General features: G+C 42.5%; 1 protein-coding gene across 1 annotated transcript in view; it reads left to right on the top strand.

Annotated features, from left to right (window-relative positions):
- Nucleotides 1-19,319, top strand: part of NIM1K (NIM1 serine/threonine protein kinase) — an 89,729-nt gene that overhangs the window by 44,780 nt on the left and 25,630 nt on the right. The window contains exon 2 of the mRNA XM_055554656.1: nucleotides 18,043-19,040. Coding sequence (XP_055410631.1) covers nucleotides 18,749-19,040 — 292 coding nt within the window. The 5' untranslated portion in view covers nucleotides 18,043-18,748. The remainder of the gene's footprint in view (nucleotides 1-18,042; nucleotides 19,041-19,319) is intronic.

Genomic DNA, 19,319 nt, shown 5'->3' with positions numbered 1-19,319 from the left:
TCGTGAGTCAGACTCTCTTGATTCCACCCCACTCCCATGTCAACACTTACTCCTTCGGTGGCCTTTGCCCTTTCTTCTTTCCTGGGTTGTCTTCTAATACTTCTATAAGAAACCTTCAAATCTGGCTTTCTAAATTGTTTATGAGTGGAAAAGGGACTCTCCTATTTCAGCATGTCCATGCAGGCTTCTGGATTTTTTTATCATCTCACTCATGTGAATACTACAAAGGTCCAGAAGGGGGCGATGTGACACTTGGACTTCAGGAGGGCCTTTTTTTCCCATAAATACTTTGGAATTCATCCTCCATTGTTAAAATCATCAATATCAGGTCAGGGCTGGAATGATCTATCGCTGTCATGGGGTCCAATATTCTCACTTGCCAGTAAAGATGCTAAAGCTCAGAGACGGGAAGGGACTTGCTTAAGGCCCCACAGACGTTAGTGGGAGTTGAGACTTGAACCTCATTCTGACCCGAGTCCGTGCTAATTCCACAACCCCATCTGGTCCTTTGATTTGGGAGAATCACTGACAAAAGCCAAGTTTCTCAAACTTGTGTCATGTAAAAATTACTTTTAAAGGAATACAATTCTCACAACTCCTTGGACTTAAATTATTTAGATAACTATAAGTAAAAATTCTACTTTAAAGACACCAAAAAAGTATGAATACGAAACTCCATTTATATTCTCTTTCCTTGTAGCTTATAAACAGCTATAAAGCAAAACAAAGTTTACTAAATTAAATTTAAACAGAAATTCAATGAAATTTAGATTAACAATGTTACCTGAAAATTATGGATGAAATTCTTTTGACAAAGTTGGTTTGTTCCTCGTAAATTAAGTAAATATGGTACTTTTTTTTTAAAAACAATGACATACTTTTTCATATCACCTTATTTTCTTTCATATGACCAGTCCTCAATAAGTATTTGTGACTTTGTATACATGATTTGAAATCTTTTGAGATGCAAGAAAACCAAAATCTGAAGTCTCTGCAGTTGCTATTTCTATCAATGACCCACATACTTTCTATCTATCTAGATAGATAGAAACTTCTAATTTTGGAAATAATTATATGTTTTATAAATGATTCAAACAATACAGAAATACATGAAGAAATGAAACAAGTTCATTCTGTAAATATCATAAAAGTTGTATAACATTAGGTCAGACTGATAGTTAAATAGTAATGTGTCCAGATTAAAAAAAAAAATTTTTTTTTTTGGCCATGAGATGCAGCATAAATAATAAAATAGAAATATTTAGTCCCCTCATCAGGGATGGAGCCCATGCCCCCTGCACTGGCAGCACAGAATCCTAACCACTGGACTACCAGGGAAGTCCCCAGATAAAACTTTAATGTGGTAGAATAGTAGTTTTCAAATCTGGCTACACAACACAATCACTTGGGAAACTGAAAAACAGATAAAAAAGCATGCCTTCCTTCAAGACCAATTAAACCAGAACCTTTGGGACAGGGCCTGGGCTTCTGCATTTTTACAAAGCTCTGAGGTAATTTTGATGCAGTCAAGGCTGAAAGCCACTGTAAGGGAAGAAAGAAAGAACAGGCCGCAGGGGCGTAACTAGCCTCCTCCGCCACACTCCTTGTCACTACCCCACTTCTGTACCACCCACTTCCCTGCCCCTTCCCAGTTGTCATCCACGAGTTCAAGATTTTTCTTCCAGACCTTTTTTCTATGAATACCCAGATGTACATATGCATGTGGTTTGTCCCAGCACCGAATAGTGACTTCTGAATTTGTGTGTAGTTGGGTTTTGGGTTAGTAATATTACTGGAAGAGGTGTGTTTGCATGGCCCTTTACATTCATTTAAGAAAATATGAATAATCTATATCAAAGAATGGGGGAATTTGATGGAGAATTTAGGTGGTAGGAGAGCTAAAGTCTACACAAGTTGCCTCTCGGTTCTGTCCCTATGAGCATCATAAACTGAATCATCTTTTGCCAATGGTTTGAAATGTCATCTCTAGTACACATTAAGTTTCCATATCTATGAAGATTTTTAAAAATTCTCTATTCTACTAGTGCAAATCACTACTGCATGCTGAGATTTGTTCAGTTTTTTATATTTAGTAACCTCTCTCTTGTCCCTTGCTACCAACACCCTTTGCTCGCTTACCTCCACTGCTGGGTAAATATTTAAGAATGCTCAGATGTGTTGCTTATACTGTGTAAAGGGATCATTTATGAGAAATGTGAGGATCTTAATAAAGACTTCAAATCCACCTGAAATTTTTATGATGATGAAAGTGAAAGCTTTGTTCTCCTGTATGACTGTAGCCTTCCAGCCCCTCCTGCCATGTTAGACTTTCTGGAGTTCTGCTCCAATAGAAAAAAAACGTTTTCTCTAACATCCCCTATGGCCATCCCTCAAAGTTTATTCCTGCTTCTTTGTGAACACATTACATTAGAGCTGAAGAAAGTTATAAGGCAGGAAAAGAGCAGTTTCTGCTTTGACTTGCAAATATTTTTAATCCCCTAAAAATAAGCCATGAGCTACAAATAGGCATGAATGTTCCTGTACTGCATTTCCTAAATTAGTTATTTCTGAGGAGATGTAGAATTCATTTTGTTTTTCTGCTCAGGGCCACCTGCTTGTGATTCAACCGATGATTTCATTCTGTATCTTAATGCCTTTCCTTATTTGTTTGGAGGCAGGCATGCTCTCTCAGAGAAGCTGGGAAGACCTGTGTTTTGGAAATGAATTATAACTGAGGTTTATATCTTTATGGGGAAGAGCTTGAGTCGCTCTGGACATGTCGCTACTGGAACATGTCCCCATTCTCTTGCTCATGTGTTTAAAATTCCTGGTTTCACGTGTTGTAAGGGTAACTTAAATATGCAGTCTTCACTCTCTTTGAGTAAACTGTCAAGACATCAAGGACAACTTTCTTAATTTCAGATAGCCTTGGTTTTGTTTATTGTTTTAATCGGTGCAAAGGAAGCGACAGTACCTCACCTCACAGGGTTGTCAGGTCATTCATCTATTCATTCACTCAGTCATCTGCTGCACTGTTGCCTGTTGTAAAATACCATAAATATTATATTTTTTGATCTAGTAGATTTTAGCAATTTTTAAAACTGCATTATATAAAAATTTAATATAGATAGAAAAATGATGTATTTTTTGTATAGATACAAATGCGTTTGTACAAAATGGATTTGTATCTATACAAAATGTACAAATACAAAATATGTTTAAATACAGATACAAAAATTTTTTTTGTACAGATACAAAAGTGGTATATTTCCAAGGTTAAAAGATACTTAATCACTAAGAAGGCAGGCATGGCACCCTACTCCAGTACTCTTGCCTGGAAAATCCCATGGATGGAGGAGCCTGGTAGGCTGCAGTCCACGGGGTCACTAAGAGTCGGACACGACTGAGCGACTTCACTTTCACTTTTCACTTTCATGCATTGGAGAAGGAAATGGCAACTCACTCCAGTGTTCTTGCCTGGAGAATCCTAGGGACGGGGGAGCCTGGTGGGCTGCCGTCTATGGGGTTGCAGAGTCGGATACGACTGAAGTGATTTAGCAGCAGCAGCAGCAATCACTAAGAAACTATGTCATCCTACGCCTCACAGAGGTGGGCCGCTTCCACCCAGTTAGCTACATTTGTGGATTAAACTAGGCTAATCTATTTTCTGTTTCATTTTATAGTGAATTGTTTTCATAATCTTCCTTTTGGGACCCAAATTCTTACAGCTGTCTTACTGACAGTTAATTGAGGATTTTATAACTTTGTCTAACTCTGAAATCAGAGTTGTAAGAAAATGCCAATGAGATAAAGGTATTCTGTAAGAATGAATTCCACAGTCAAATAAACCTGGAGAACACTGAATTAAACAAACAAACAAAAAACAGATTTTATTTGTGTATGTGTTTTAAATACCGCAAGATAGTGAGGTACTAACACAGAAATCTAAGAAGGGTGAACATGCACCATTCCCAGGTGTATTTGACTATGGACCTATTGACTGCCTTTGCCTTTTTCTCTGATGATGTTTCTATAAAACCTAGAGCAGAATTGGTAAATTAGCAACCTGACAGTCAAATCTGGCTGGAGGGGTCTGTTTCACATGGCCACATAGTGTTCTTAAAATATTTGAACCACCATTTAAAGATTGAGAGAGTTGACTAAAAAATGTATTGATTTCCAGTTGCCTTTAAAGGATTAAAAGGCTTAGGAAAAGCAAGCTTGCCTTCCAGCGTGGCCGCCCATGTTGTTGCTGGGCCTGGCTGCCTTATCATGCTGGGGTTGGGGGCTACACTATGCCCCGCTGAACACCTGCAGAGCCCTCCTGGGCACTGGAATCTGTGACCATGATGGTCAAGAGCGCCTCAACAGTGGCAGAGCTTAGTGTGGAAAAAGTCAATTGATGTAAGCCCATCAGCCCAGGTGGACGGCCATGGTCACGAGTGTAAGGGTAATGCAGAGACCCAGCCTGGAGGCTGGGAAAGTAGCCTGTGAATGCGTCAAGGAGCCACGTTGCTGTTCATCTCTAGGGCAGAGTCAATACGTTCATTTTCCATTCACTTTAGTTTCCCAACTGCCGACATCCCTGCTCGCCACCTCCCATGGGGATCTTGACGGGTGTGTTGGGGAATACAAAGCTGGGGCCAAAAGCTAATAAGGTGCAAATAATTTTTAAATGTTAAAATCGATTTTCAAATGGAGCGTGTTTACTAATGATCTCCCCCGAGGGTCCACTGCATCTGAGGAGGATTACAGGAGCTTTGGCTGTCCTCCCATCCTGTCGCCACACGGAGAGAAAACCCAGCTTTTTTTTCTAAGCAAACCCGTGCCTGGCCTTGCCAACCAAGGAGGAAGTTGTCTGTGAGCCTTGCCTAGAAGTTTTATAATTTAAACTCAGACAAAGAGAACAAAGATGAAATGGTTTTCTTTGATATTATTTTCACAGTGGGTTGCAAGTCAAGAAAATAAATGATCGAGTAAGCTCCGTTTTCTTTAATCTTATTTAATACATTGCTATGCAGCCACAGCAAGCTAATAATTAAGAACCATTCTGCCTCCTCCAGAGGCTTTGATCTACAGTGACGCGACTCTTGTATTTTTGGCTGGTTGGGTTTCTAAGCTCTCGTTAATGTCCATAAAAACTGGTCAAAATCAAAAGGGCAGAGAGTAAAACAACAACAAACCATGCTAGCATCTAAGAAAAGGGAGGATTTTGTCTGCAATTATGTATGTCATAATTTCCATTATTTGCTTATTTTCAGCATGATATAGCTTGATATTTTAGGACACGACTAGAAAACAGTCCAAATATAAGCTATTTATAGTAATCTCACAACCTCTAATCAGTATTTCTGCTTCCAGATATCTAAGAGAAGTCTTCAGGAAGAAAAAAAAATCCTGCAAAATAAAAATGAATATTCATCACCAAATAGGATGTATCTTTCTAGTTAGATATTTTCTTCTATTTTTATACTCTGTTGGAATTTGTGAGAATCTGGAGTTTTTCCCCATTCATCACTAATTTTGAAATTTCTGAGATTTGTAGGCAGTTCAAGTACAATAGAAACCGTGTGTCTTTATTGGGAGCACAATAGTGTGAGTCTGGGAATTCTGATAATTAGATGTTGGACTTCGTGAATGGACGGTCCTCCGTTTTTCGGTCTCTTTAAACAGCTCTTCAATTGAATTCCTAAATTTCAGTTTCCCAGAGCTCTCTTTCTTGTTCTTTGAGGGTTTTTGTTTTGGTTTGGTTTTAGCACTTTGTTCTGGTTTTATGGATGCAGTATTTTATCTTTTGTCCCATGTTGCTTTCTGTTTTCTTCAAGTTCCTTTCAGTCACTCCTATTTGGGTTGGGTTTGCTTTCTTTCTTTCATTTGGGAGCCTTTCCTCAGGTGTCTGGTGCCTCTTGACTGGACATTCATTCTAAGCAGAAGGCACTCAGATCTGATTGGAAGTTCCTTTCCTGCAAGTGAAACTGGCACCTGGAGGACTGCACAGTTGGTGGTCAGGCGGGTTGGAGAACTTCCAAGTATGGGTTTCAGGAGGTCTTTTCTCTTTAACCAAAAGAGAAATCCCCTGCCTGGCAGCTTTTGTACCTGTTTCCCTTTATTCTGGAAACTCAGAGCATAGGACTGCAGAGAGAAGAGGGGAACAGGAGGTTCCATATCCGAGTCTGAGCTAAGGGACCGTCCTGTGCCTTGTGTGCCTGAGCTGCTCTGTGTGAGCAGAGAGAGCAGCACCGCTCTGAGAAGAGAGAGGGTTGGGCTCCTACTGCTCTGTGTTCAGACAACCCCCATGGTTTTGGTCTTTTTCAGTCCTCCAGACCCTGAGGTAGTTGGTCTCTTACAGTTTGAATTCTCTCGAGTGTTCAGAAAGGTGCATCTCATTGGCGTGTCCTGATGTGGAATTCCAACCAGTTCATTGTAAGGAAATCTGCTGCTGCTGCTAAGTCGCTTTAGTCATGTCCGACTCTGTGCAACCCCATAGACGGCAGCCCACCAGGCTCCCCCGTCCCTGGGAATCTCCAGGCAAGAACACTGGAGTGGGTTGCCATTTCCTTCTCCAATGCGTGAAAGTGAACTCGCTTAGTTGTGTCTGACTCTTAGAGACCCCATGGACTGCAGCCTACCAGGCTCCTCTGTCCATGGGATTTTCCAGGCAAGAGTACTGGAGTGGGGTGCCATTGCCTTCTCTGAAAGAAATCTAGTCCTGAATGTTCATTGGAAGGACTGATGCTGAAGCTGAAACTCCAATTTTTTTGCCACCTGATGTGAAGAACTGACTCGTTGGAAAAAGGCAGGAGAAGAGGGGGACGACAGGATGAGATGGTTGGATGGCATCACCGACTCAATGGACATGAGTTTGAGTAAGCTCCGGGTGTTAGTGATGGACAGGGAGGCCTGCCATGCTGCAGTCCATGGGGTCGCAAAGAGTTGGACACGACTGAGTGACTGAACTGAACTGATATAGAATTTTAGGTTGCAGTTTTCTCTACCTTCTTTGCAGTTATGAACCACTCTTCAATTTGCTTTCCATCTCCCCAAAACATGTGGACACCTTGCATCTGCTATTACTTCTCTTACACTGTTTATCCTTATGGGTTTATGCCTTTCCCCCTTCCGATTCCTGTTGCGGAGTTTTGGAAGGAACTAGAGATAAATGAAGGACTTCCCTGGTAGCTCAGATGGTAAAAAAGTCTGCCTACAATACAGGAAGCCCAGGTTTGATCCCTGGGTCCGGAAGATCCCCTGGAGAATAGAATGCAACCCACTTCAGTATTCTTGCCTGGAGAATTCCATGGAGAGAGGAGCCTAGTGGGTTACAGTTCATGAGATCACAAAGAGTCAGACACGACTGAGCAACTAACACACACACAAAGATAAATGAAAGTCTAAAATTCTGTATTTAACTGGATAAGTTCAAGTTCAGTCACTCAGTCATGTCTGATTCTTTGCAACCCTATGGACTGCAGCATGCCACATTTTTCTTGTCCATCATCAGCTCCCGGAGCTTGCTCATCTCATGTCCATTGAGTCAGTGTTGCCATCCAACCATCTCATTCTCTGTTGTCCCCCTCTCCTCCTGCCTTCAATCTTTCCCAGAATCAGGGTCTTTTCCAATGGATCAGTTCTTCGAATCAGGTGGCCAAAATATTGGAGCTTCAGCATCAGTCCTTCCAATAAATATTCAGGACTGATTTCCTTTAGGATTGATAGGTTTGATCTCCTTGCAGTCCAAGGGACTCTCAAGAGTCTTCTCCAACACCACAGTTCAAAAGCATCAATTCTTCAGTGCTCAACTTTCTTTACAGTAAAACTCACATCCATACATGACTACTGGAAAAACCCTAGCTTTGACTAGATGGACCTTTGTTGGCAAAGTAATGTCTCTGTTTTTTAATATGCTGTCTAGGTTGGACATAGCTTTTCTTCCAAGGAGCAAGAGTCTTTTAATTTCATGGCTGCAATCACCGTCTGCAGTGATTTTAGAGCCTAAGAAAATAAAGTCTGTCACTCTTTCCATTGTTTCCCCATCTATTTGCCATGAAGTGATGGGACCGGATGCCATGATCTTTGTTTTTTGAATGTTGAGTTTCAAGCCAGCTTTTTCACTCTCCTCTTTCACTTTCATCAAGAGGCTCTTTAGTTCTTCTTCGCTTTCTGCCATAAGGGTAGTGTCATCTGCATATCTGAGGTTATTGATATTTATCCCAGCAATCTTGATTCCAGCTTGTGCTTCATCCAGCCCAGCATTTTGCATAATGTACTCTACATATGAGTTAAATAAGCAGGGTGATAATATACAGCCTTGATGTAGTCCTTTCTCGATTTGGAACCAGTCTGTTGTTCCATGTCCAGTTCTAACTGTTGCTTCATGACCTGCATACAGATTTCTCAGGAGGCAGGTCAGGTTGTCTGGTATTTTCATCTCTTTAAGAATTGTCCACAGTTTATTCTGACCCACACAGTCAAAGGCTTTAGTGTAGTCAATGAAGCAGAAGTAGATATTTTATTGGAATTCTCTTGCTTTTTCTATGATCTAGCAGATGTTGACAATTTGATCTCTGGTTCCTCTGCCTTTTCTAAATCCAGCTTGAACATCTGGGAGTTCTCAGTTCATGTACTGTTGAAGCCTCACTTGGAGAATTTTGAGCATTACTTTGCTAGCCTGTGAAATGAGTCCAATTGTGTGGTAGTTTGAACATTCTTTGGCATTGCCTTTCTTTGGGATTGGAATAAAAACTGATCTTTTCCAGTCCTGTGGCCACTGCTGAGTTTTTCAAATTTGTTGGCATATTGAGTGCAGCACTTTCACAGTATCATCTTTTAGGATTTAAAGTAGCTCAACTGGAATTCCATCACCTCCACTAGCTTTGTTTGTAGTGATGCTTCCTAAGGCCCACTTGACTTCCCATATTCCAGGATGTCTGGCTCTAGGTGAGTGATCACACCATCATGGTTATCTGGGTCGTGAAGATCTTTTTTGTATAGTTCTGTATATTCTTGCCACCTCTTAATATCTTCTGCTTCTGTTAGGTCCATACCGTTTCTGTCGTTTATTGTGCCCATCTTGCATGAAATGTTCCCTTGGTATCTCTAATTTTCCTGAAGAGATCTCTAGTCTTTCCCATTTGATTATTTTCCTGTATTTCTTTGCATTGATCACTGAGGAAGGCTTTCTTCTCTTTCCTTACATTCTTTGGAACTCTGCTTTCAGATGGGTATATCTTTCCTTTTCTCCTTTGCCTTTAGCTTCTCTTCTTTTCTCAGCTATTTGTAAGGCCTCCTCAGACAACCATTTTGCCTTTTTGCATTTCTTTTTCTTGGGGATGGTCTTGATTACTGCCTCCTGTACAATGTCACAAACCTCCGTCCATAGTTCTTCAGGCACTCTGTCTATCAGATTGAATCCCTTTAATCTATTTGTCACTTCCACTGTATAATCAAAAGGGATTTGATTTAGGTCATACCTGAATGGTCTAGTGGTTTTCCCTACTTTCTTCAATTTAAGTCTGAATTTGGCAATAAGGAGTTTGTGATCTGAGCCACAGTCAGCTCCTGGTCTTGTTTCTGCTGACTGTGTAGAGTTTCTCCATCTTTGGCTGCAAGGCATAGAATCAGTCTGATTTTGGCACTGGCCATCTGGTGTGTCCACGGGTAGAGTTGTCGCCTCTTGTATTGTTGTAAGAAGGTGTTTGCTGTGACCAGTGCATTCTCTTGGCAAAACCCTGCTAGCCTTTGTCTTACTTCATTTTGTACTCCAAGGCCAAACTTGCCTGTTATTCCAGGTATCTCTTGACTTTCTACTTTTGCATTCCAGTCCCCTATTATGAAAAGGACATCTTTTTTTCGGTGTTAGTTCTAGAAGGTCTTGAAGGTCATCATAGAACTGTTCAGCTTCTCTGGCATTAGTGGTTGGGGCACAGACTTGGATTACTGTGATATTGAATGGTTTGCCTTGGAAATGAACAGAGATCATTCTGTCATTCTGAAATTGCACCCAAATACTGTAATTCAGACTCTTTTGTTGACTATGAGAGCTACTCCTCATTTAACAGGAAGCTCCTTATTTTCTTTTGATTTTAAAAACAATCCATTAGTATTAGAGAATCAAGTGTGCCAGTGCAGGAGACATAAGAGAGGCAGGTTTGATCCCTCTGTAAGGAAGATCCCCTGGAGGATGGCATGGCAGCCCACTCCAGTATTCTTGCCTGGAGAATCCCATGGACAGAGGAGCCTGGTGGGCTACAGCCCACAGGGTCACAAAGAGTCAGACACAACTGAAGTGACTTAGCATGCATGCACGGTTGGCAGTTTCCCTATATAACCAAAAGTAAAGCAAAATTTTTGTACACCAATTGTTTAAGATGGCAACACATTACGTATTTTTCTTTTTTTAAATTATTTATCTTTGGCTGCACTGGGTCTTTGCTTCGAGGAGGATTTTTCTAGTTGCAGCACATGGGCTTCTCATTGCTATGGCTTCTCTTGTTGCCAAGCGTAGGCTCTAGGGCCCACAGAATTCAGTAGCTGTGCTTCCCAGCCTCTAGAGCACAGGTTAGCAGTTGTGGCACAAGAGCTTACTTGCCCGTGGCATGTGGAATCTTCCTGGACCAGGAATTGGACCAGGAATTACACCCGTGTCCCCTGTGTTGGCAGGCGGATTCTTAACTACTGGACCACGAGGGAAGTCCTAATTTTCTTTTGTAAAGGTAAATACATGCACATGAAAAAAAATTAAGTAAACCATATAAAAGAGTAGTGACAAACACACACCTTTTCCTCATTTCAATTCCCAGTCCAGCAACTTCCCTCCCAGGTGCAATAGCTATTGCTAGTTTCTCAGGTATACCCTCCTGTTTCTCATTTTTTTAAAAAATATTTTTATTTATTTATTTGCTGCTCTGGGTCTTTGATGCTGCAGGTGGGATCTTTAATTGTAGCATGGAGGGTCTAGTTCCCTGACCAGTGATCAAACCTGGGCCCCCTGCCTTGGGAGCAAGGAGTCTTATCCACCACTCAACTACCAGGGAAGTCCCCTTATACTTCTGATATCACATTATGTATACTCTGCTGACCTCTTAACAGTATTTCTTGGATATCATAGCTCATTCTTTTTTTTACAAAAGCACAGTAATCCATTATTTTTGTATATGTATGTATTTTATCTTATTCAACTTATCCCTTCTGATGGGCATTTACGCAGTGTCCTTACTATTTACTATACTATATACAATTACTATAAAACAATGCAGCAGTGAATATGTATCTTTATATTCGAAATATGTATGTCTTTGTGAATGTGTGTATAGGATAAATTCTAGAAGTAAAATGCTGAGGCAAAGATTACATACCCTTGTACTTTAATAGCTATAGCCAAGTTGTCCTCCAAGGAATTGTACCAATTTATATCCTCAGTAGCAATGAATGCAAGCTCCTGTTTCACTCTCTAACCAGTGCATTATAACTTTTTTTAGTAGTTTCTAAATATAATTTGTACAAAATCTAATTTCAGAGACTTCCTTGGTGATCCAGTGGTCAAGACCCTGCCCTTCCACTGCAGGGGACATGGGTTTGATCTCTGTCTGGGAACTAAGATCCTGCATACCATGCAGCATGGCAAAAAACCCCACATAATTTCAGCATAGTTTTATGTCTATTTCTTTGGTTGTGAGATCGGGCATCTCTTTGTATGTTATAAACCCATTTGTATTTTCTGTGAAATGTCTGCTCAGGCTCTCTGTCACTTTCTTTTGGAATATTGTTTTCTTTCTTATTAATTTGTAAAAAATAGCTCCTTATTTAGAAATTAGCTCTTTGTCTTTCATATGCATTGGAAAATTTTCCCTACCATTTATCATTCAATTTGTTTTGTTTGTTTATGATACACTTTTAGCAAATGGAAAGTTATAGTTTTTAAAAATTATTTTATTGAAGTATAGTTGATTTACAATGTTGTGTTAACAGAAAGTTATAATTTTATTTAGTCAGACATTATTTTATTTTATGGTCTTCTCTGAGATTTTTAAAAAGTTTCTGATTTTTTTTCTAGTATTTTATGGTTTCATTTATTTTGCATTTATTTGGTGATCTATTTTGGAATTTATTTGAGAGTAGGTGCAAGATAGGGGTTCAGTTTTTTCTAGTTGGTTTGCTAGCTCTCCCAACAAGTTGAGATTCATACTCAATACAATCCCACAGCACCATTTGCAAAACTGTAACAACTTTATTATCTGATCTAAACAGATAATTAAATCTCTGGACTTGAAGGCAAGACAATTGATTCAAGCCCACTGTGTGGATATAGGGGATGTGATCCAAAATAGAGCCTGACTACACTTGGCATTTGTGTCAGATCCCTCCTCCCTCTACGCGGAATTAGGAGGGCAGAAGGGAGAAATTCCTGGGGGCACCTGAAGTCAATCAGGGTAGCAAGTCTAAAACTCCATTGTAAATCCCAGGCCAAAATGAAGCTCGAGATATAGATCTCAAATTGAGAGTGTTGGGGAACCAGGAAAGCAGAGAAGCGCTGGCCAAGCAGTGCCCCAGGGAGTCCGAGAGCAATCCCAGGAGGCATGAGGCCTGGGTGCTTGGGGAGACTTGATCCTCTGAACGGGGCAAGGAGAAGGAAGATTTTGAATTTCTTTTTTTTTTTTCTCTCTTTTTAAAAAAATTTTTTTATTTTAATTGGAGGCTAATTACTTTACAATATTGTGGGTTTTGCCATACGTTCACATGAATCAGCCATGGGTGTACATGTGTTCCCTGTCCTGACCCTCCCTCCCACCTCCCTCCCCATCCCATCTCTCAGGGTCATCCCGGTGCACCAGCCCTGAGCACCCTGTCTCATGCATCGAACCTGGACTGGTGATCTATTTCACATATGATAACATACATGTTTCAATGCTATTCTCTCAAATCATCCCACCCTCGCCTTCTCCCACAGAGTCCAAAAGTCTGTTCTTTATATCTGTGTCTCTTTTGCTGTCTTGCATATAGGATCATTGTTACCATCTTTCTAAATTCTATATATATGCATTAATATACTGTATTGGTGTTTTTCTTTCTGACTTACTTCGCTCTGTATAATAGACTCCAGTTTCATCCACCTCATTAGAACTGATTCAAATGCATTCTTTTTAATATGTACCTCAGCTTTCTTGCCCATTTGTCTGCTGATGGACATCTAGGTTGCTTCCATGTCCTGGCTATTATAAACAGTGCTGCGATGAACATTGGGGTACACATGTCTCTTTAAATTCTGGTTTCATTGGTGTGTATGCCCAGCAGTGGGATTGCTGGGTCATATGGCAGTTCTATTTCCAGCTTTTTAAGGAATCTCCACACTGTTCTCCATAGTGGCTGTACTAGTTTGCATTCCCACCAACAGTGTAAGAGGGTTCCCTTTTCTCTGCACTCTCTCCAGCATTTATTGTTTGTAGACTTCTTGACAGCAGCCATTCTGACCGGCATGAGGTGGTAACTCATTGTGGTTTTGACTTGCATTTCTCTGATAATGAGCGATGTTGAGCATCTTTTCATGTGTTTGTTAGCCATCTGTATGTCTTCTTTGGAGGAATGTCTGTTTAGTTCTTTGGCCCATTTTTTGATTGGGTCGCTTATTTTTCTGGAATTGAGCTGCAGGAGTTGCTTATATATTTTTGAGATTAGTTGTTTGTCAGTTGCTTCGTTTGCTATTATTTTCTCCCATTCCGAAGGCTGTATTTTCACCTTGCTTATAGTTTCCTTCATTGTGCAAAAGCTTTTAAGTTTAATTAGGTCTCATTTCTTTATTTTTGCTTTTATTTCCATTACTCTGGGAGGTGGGTCATAGAGGATCCTGCTCTGATTTGCGTCAGAGAGTGTTTTGCCTCTGTTTTCCTCTAGGAGTTTTATAGTTTCTGGTCTTACATTTAGACCTTTAATCCATTTTGAGTTTATTTTTGTGTATGGTGTAATAAAGTGTTCTAGTTTCAGTCTTTTACAAGTGGTTGACCAAAGATTTTGAATTTCTGAACAGTCCTGCAGCAATTATCAGTCGTATGGGGGAATTCAAAGTAAGCTTTTCCCTACAAAAGAAGGCGGGAGCAGAAATCCTATTACGCACTAGTAGGTAGCTCGGGTCTTGAAAATGTGGAGTGAAAGAAGCTTTCTGGATAACTCAAGCATCTATTGCAATAGTGGTGTGTGTGTGCTAAGTCGCTTCACTTGTGTCCGACTCTTTGCAACCCTCTGGTCTGTAACTGGCCAGGCTCCTCTGTCCATGGGATTCTCCAGGCAAGAATACTGGAGTGGGTTGCCATGCTCTCCTCCAGGGGATCTTCCTGATGTAGGAATCGAACCTGTGTCTCTTGCATCTCCTACACTGGCAGGTGGGTTATTTACCTCTAGCACCACCTGGGAAGCCCCATTATCTGTCTATAAATAAAAATATTTACCTGTACTAGATAGGTCATACTTGAATATAATGATCGATGACTGGGTAAGTTAATTCATTCCTTCTTCACCAAATGTGTGTCAAACAAATGCCAAGCACTGGACTGAGCCCTGGGAGCTGGAAGAATAAGGTGCAGGTTCCTGCCTCCAGGTGCTTATCCAGTTGGGGTACAAGTAGGTCGGCAGCAGTGACCCCACCGAGTTGAAGTGCTCGCAGAGAGGCAGGCCTGGAGTCCTGCAGAAGGCCCAGGGAGGGATAGCGCCAACCTGCAGGGACACCAGGTGAGCAAGCACGGCATCTTGTAGGAAGGCCGTACTCTCTTTGTGAAGGCGAAATTAAAGTTTCTTCCAGAATTACTGGGTTGACCAAAAAGTTCGTTTGGGTTGACCAAATGTTCATTCCATAACATCTTATGGAAAAGCCAGAATGAACCTTTTGGCTAACCCAATACAATTGTTACCCCACTTCTCGTCTGTGTGGTCTCGCTCTGCCAGGAATCTGAGGAGATCGTCATAGAACTTCTTAATCTGAAGTACAGGGATGTTCTCAGAGGGTCTGTGAACCCTTACAGCTGGATGCAGACTTTGTGTGGGTGGTTCTTCCTGGAGGTAGGGTCACAGACTTTGTTAGAATCTCCAAGGAGTGTGCAACTTCAGAAGCCTTAAGAACAAGTGACTTAGATTTTCCTCAAGCTGATCAAGGCTCTTTTTATCTTAAAAAATATCTTTAAAAAAAAACCCTAATCAGACTCTTGGACCTTCCCAGGTGGTGATAGTGGTAAAGAACCCTCCTGCCGATGCAGAACACATAAGAGATTCGGGTTCAATCCCTGAGTGGAAAGATCCCCTGGAGGAAGGCATGGCACCCCACTCCAGTATCCTTGCCTGGAGAATCCCATGGACAGATGAGCTGGGCGGGCTACAGTCCACTGGGGTCACAAAGAGTCAGACATGACTGAAGTGACTTAGCATACAAGCAACCAGACTCTAGCCTAGAGATGTGTGTGGTTATTGATACCTGGCCCCTTTATCCTTTGGCCAGCTTCTCCTGCCCCATGTAGGAACAGGACAGTGCTGGCAGCAACCTCCTCTTTCCTGTCCTTGTTTCTCTTTATTCAGCAACCCCATACTTAAACACAATAGCAATGCAAACCATTCTGTACCTAATTGTAATAACTAGATATCATCAAACAGAATTGGGAATTCCCATTTCCAAAGCAGTTTCTCATGTTTTTGCTCAGGTTTTGGATCAGAATGCTTAAGTCCAAAAATCAAGTTCAACACACATTTAGTGAACACTTTCTTTATATAGGACATCATGCTCCATGCTGAGAGAGACAGAAGAGGAGCAGGATACACAGGGGAAGTAAACCCCATTCCCACCTTCGGGGAAAGGAGACCTGTTGGAAACTGTAAAGTCCTGTGGGGATCCAGAGAGGAAGCGATTGTTTCTTGCTGGAGGCTACATAGAAGAAAGCATGAAGACACCCGAGCTGGGCAATATTGCTCATCATGGAGGATGCCATAGACAATTGCCCTCCAGCGACATTACCCTGTTTCTGAGCCTTTAAAATAAGCTCCTGGGCCTGGAGACTCACAGCTGATAGAAATACCTAGAAAATAAGCCTCAGAGAAAAATTGACCTGCGTTATGGAATACATTCAGAAAACTAAGATCATGGCATCTGGTCCCATCACTTCATGGGAAATAGTGGAAATTGTCCAACGTTATTTTTTGGGGCTCCAAAATCACTGCAGATGGTGATTGCAGCCATGAAATTAAAAGACGCTTACTCCTTAGATGGAGAAGGCAATGGCACCCCACTCCAGTACTCTTGTCTGGAAAATCCCATGGACGGAGGAACCTGGTGGGCTGCAGTCCATGGGGTCGCTGGGAGTTGGACACGACTGAGCGACTTCACTTTCACTTTTCACTTTCATGCATTGGAGAAGGAAATGGCAGCCCACTCCAGTATTCTTGCCTGGAGAATCCCAGGGACGGGAGAGCCTGGTGGGCTGCCGTCTATGGGGTCGCACAGAGTCGCACACGACTGAAGCGACTTAGCATAGCATAGCATAGCATACTCTTTAGAAGGAAAGTTATGACCAAGTTATGACCAACCTAGATAGCATATTCAAAAGCAGAGACATTACTTTGCCAACAAAGATCCATCTAGTCAAGGCTATGGTTTTTCCAGCAGTCATGTATGGATGTGAAAGTTGGACTGTGAAGAAAGCTGAGTGTCAAAGAATTGATGCTTTTGAACTGTGGTGTTGGAGAAGACTCTTGAGAGTCCCTTGGACTGCAAGGAGATCCAACCAGTCCATCCTAAAGGAGATCAGTCCTGGGTGTTCTTTGGAGGGACTGATGCTAAAGCTGAAATTCCAATACTTTGGCCACCTCATGCAAAGAGTTGACTCATTGGAAAAGACTCTGATGCTGGGAGGGATTGGGGGCAAGAGGAGAAGGGGACAACAGAGGATGAGATGGCTGGATGGCATCACCCACTCGATGGACGTGAGTCTGAGTGAACTCCGGGAGTTGGTGATGGACAGGGAGGCCTGGCGTGCTGCAGTTCATGGGGTCGCAAAGAGTTGAACACAACTGAGCGACTGAACTGAACCGAACTGAACTGACAGAATACCTGTCTTCCAGGATGGTCCAGTGGTAAAGAACCTGCCTGCCAAGGCAGGAGGCACAAGAGACTCAAGCCCCATCCCTGGGCCAGGAACATCCCCTGGAGCAGGAAACAGCAACATACTCCAGTATTCTTGCCTAGAGAATCCCGTGGACAGAGGAGCCTGGTGGGCCACAGTCCATGGGATTGCAAAGAGTCAGACACAACTGAGCGACTAAGCATGCACATGCATGCACAAAGAATACTACAGAAAGACGAGCAGGAGCAGCCCCTATAGGAAAAGTCCTATGAGGACATACAGGATAAAGGAAATATTTGTTGTTATTCAGTTGCTAAGTCATGTCCGACTCTTTGCGACCCCATGGACTGCAGCACGCCAGGCTTCCCTGTCCTTCACTGTCTCCCGGAGTTTCCTCAAACTCATGTCCATTGAGTTGATGATGCTATCCAACTAGCGCATCCTCTGTTGCCTGCCTCTCCTCCTGCCCTCAAACTTTCCCAGCATCAGGGTCTTTTCCAGTGAGTTGGCTCTTCGCATCAGGAAATACACTGTTATTTGAATCAATGTAAGAACTTTTGAAAACTAATATTAATAGGAAACCTTTATCATCATGACTATCGTATAATTTTAAAAGTCTCGCTTTAAAGCAAGCCAAGGCAACCTGCTTATTTCCCTAAACATCAATAAAAAGAAAAATTGTTTCACTAGAAACAAAAATAGAGATGTCATTTTGCTAGAAATATTACAGCCCGTGAGGGATTTTCTGAAGTGTTGACAGGTGTGTTTGTGTGCATGTACATTTTCTTCTGACTAAATCATGTGTGATCAAGCGTTTACTATGATATGAGTCAGAACCAAATGTGTAGATGCTTTTCGATTGTTGCTTCCCCAGCAGTTCTGCATTCATTATCAATGCTGTCCAGTGTGTTAACATGGGCTAATGTATTTTCTTATTCTCTATTCTTAGGATGAATCAGCACCCACCAAATTTTTGAGACTGCTCACGGCTTAGAGGCAAGCTCGTCTAAATTAAGGCCGGCTAAGGTGGCATTGCAGGGATTTAATCCTCCTCTAGCTGCCCGTGTGACCGGAAGGCTGATTTGCAAGTTTCTTCTTTCCTGGGGTCTGGATTGTCAGGTCTCCAGGGACCTGCGACTTGACAGCAAAATGAAGATCAGAGATAAGCACCAGCAGCGGGGACCTGGGGGCCTCCTGGGGGCTTTTACACACCAGGGCAGAAGATTTTCTGACCATCAAAGGAAATAGCAAACTGGAGCCTTTGTTTCGGGACAGAGCCACCTACCACAGAGCATCAGCACAGCCAGCCAGAAAGTTCTTGGAGCCTGATCAAGGCTAGGGTACCTGGATGCATGCCTGATGGTCCAGTAAGAGAGGGAAAGTTCACTGTGAAGGAGGGTGTGAAATATCTCAAGTGAGGCGGGCAGCTTTGGGCTTGGCTGGGTAGGCAGTGCTGGGGTTAGTCTCTGCCTTCGGCTGACTGAAGCCCAGAAAGGGGTTTGTGCATCCAGGAGTCTTTGCACAGCTCGCAAGGACGCAGGGCCCTTACAGCCTTTAAGTCCCATCTCCCATCCCCCTTGGGCCCCTTCCGCTCCTCCCCATCCTGCCTTGCTCGGTGCCTCTGCTGAGATGGAGAGGTGAGCCTGCCGTGGACGATGACTGCTGTGTATGTGAATGGAGGCGGCCTGGTGAACCCCCACTGTGCCAGGTGGGGTCGGCGGGAGAGCGAGGAGAGTGGCTGTCAGACGGAGTGTGCCAAGGAGGATGAGGAGGGAGAGCCTCGCCAGCTGACACCCTTTGAGAAGCTGACCCAGGACATGTCCCAGGATGAGAAGGTGGTGAGGGAGATCACTCTGGGCAAGCGGATCGGCTTCTATCGCATCCGAGGGGAGATCGGAAGTGGGAACTTCTCCCAAGTCAAGCTGGGGATTCACTCCCTAACCAAAGGTAGGAACTGACCTCTGAGGGTGATGTCCAGGATGTGGGGACCTGATTTGAGGGGCGGGTTAGGAGTCTGGGGCCAGGGAAGCCGGTGAGGCAACTTCACTGAGTCCCTGCTAAGGGCAGGCATTAGGGCAGCTGCTGTCCGTTGTTATCGCAGTTCATTTTCACAGCGATGGTGTGAGCTCAGTGTTTTTATTTTCACTTTATAGATAAGGAAACTAAGATCCAAAGAAGTCCAGTGTGGCTTTAGCTGTTTCATCTTAGGTGATTTTGACTCCAAAA

This window comes from Bubalus kerabau, chromosome 18, assembly GCF_029407905.1.
Source record: "Bubalus kerabau isolate K-KA32 ecotype Philippines breed swamp buffalo chromosome 18, PCC_UOA_SB_1v2, whole genome shotgun sequence".
In the NCBI taxonomy this organism is placed as follows: Eukaryota; Metazoa; Chordata; class Mammalia; order Artiodactyla; family Bovidae; genus Bubalus; species Bubalus kerabau.
This window is presented reverse-complemented; position numbering and strand designations above follow the sequence as displayed.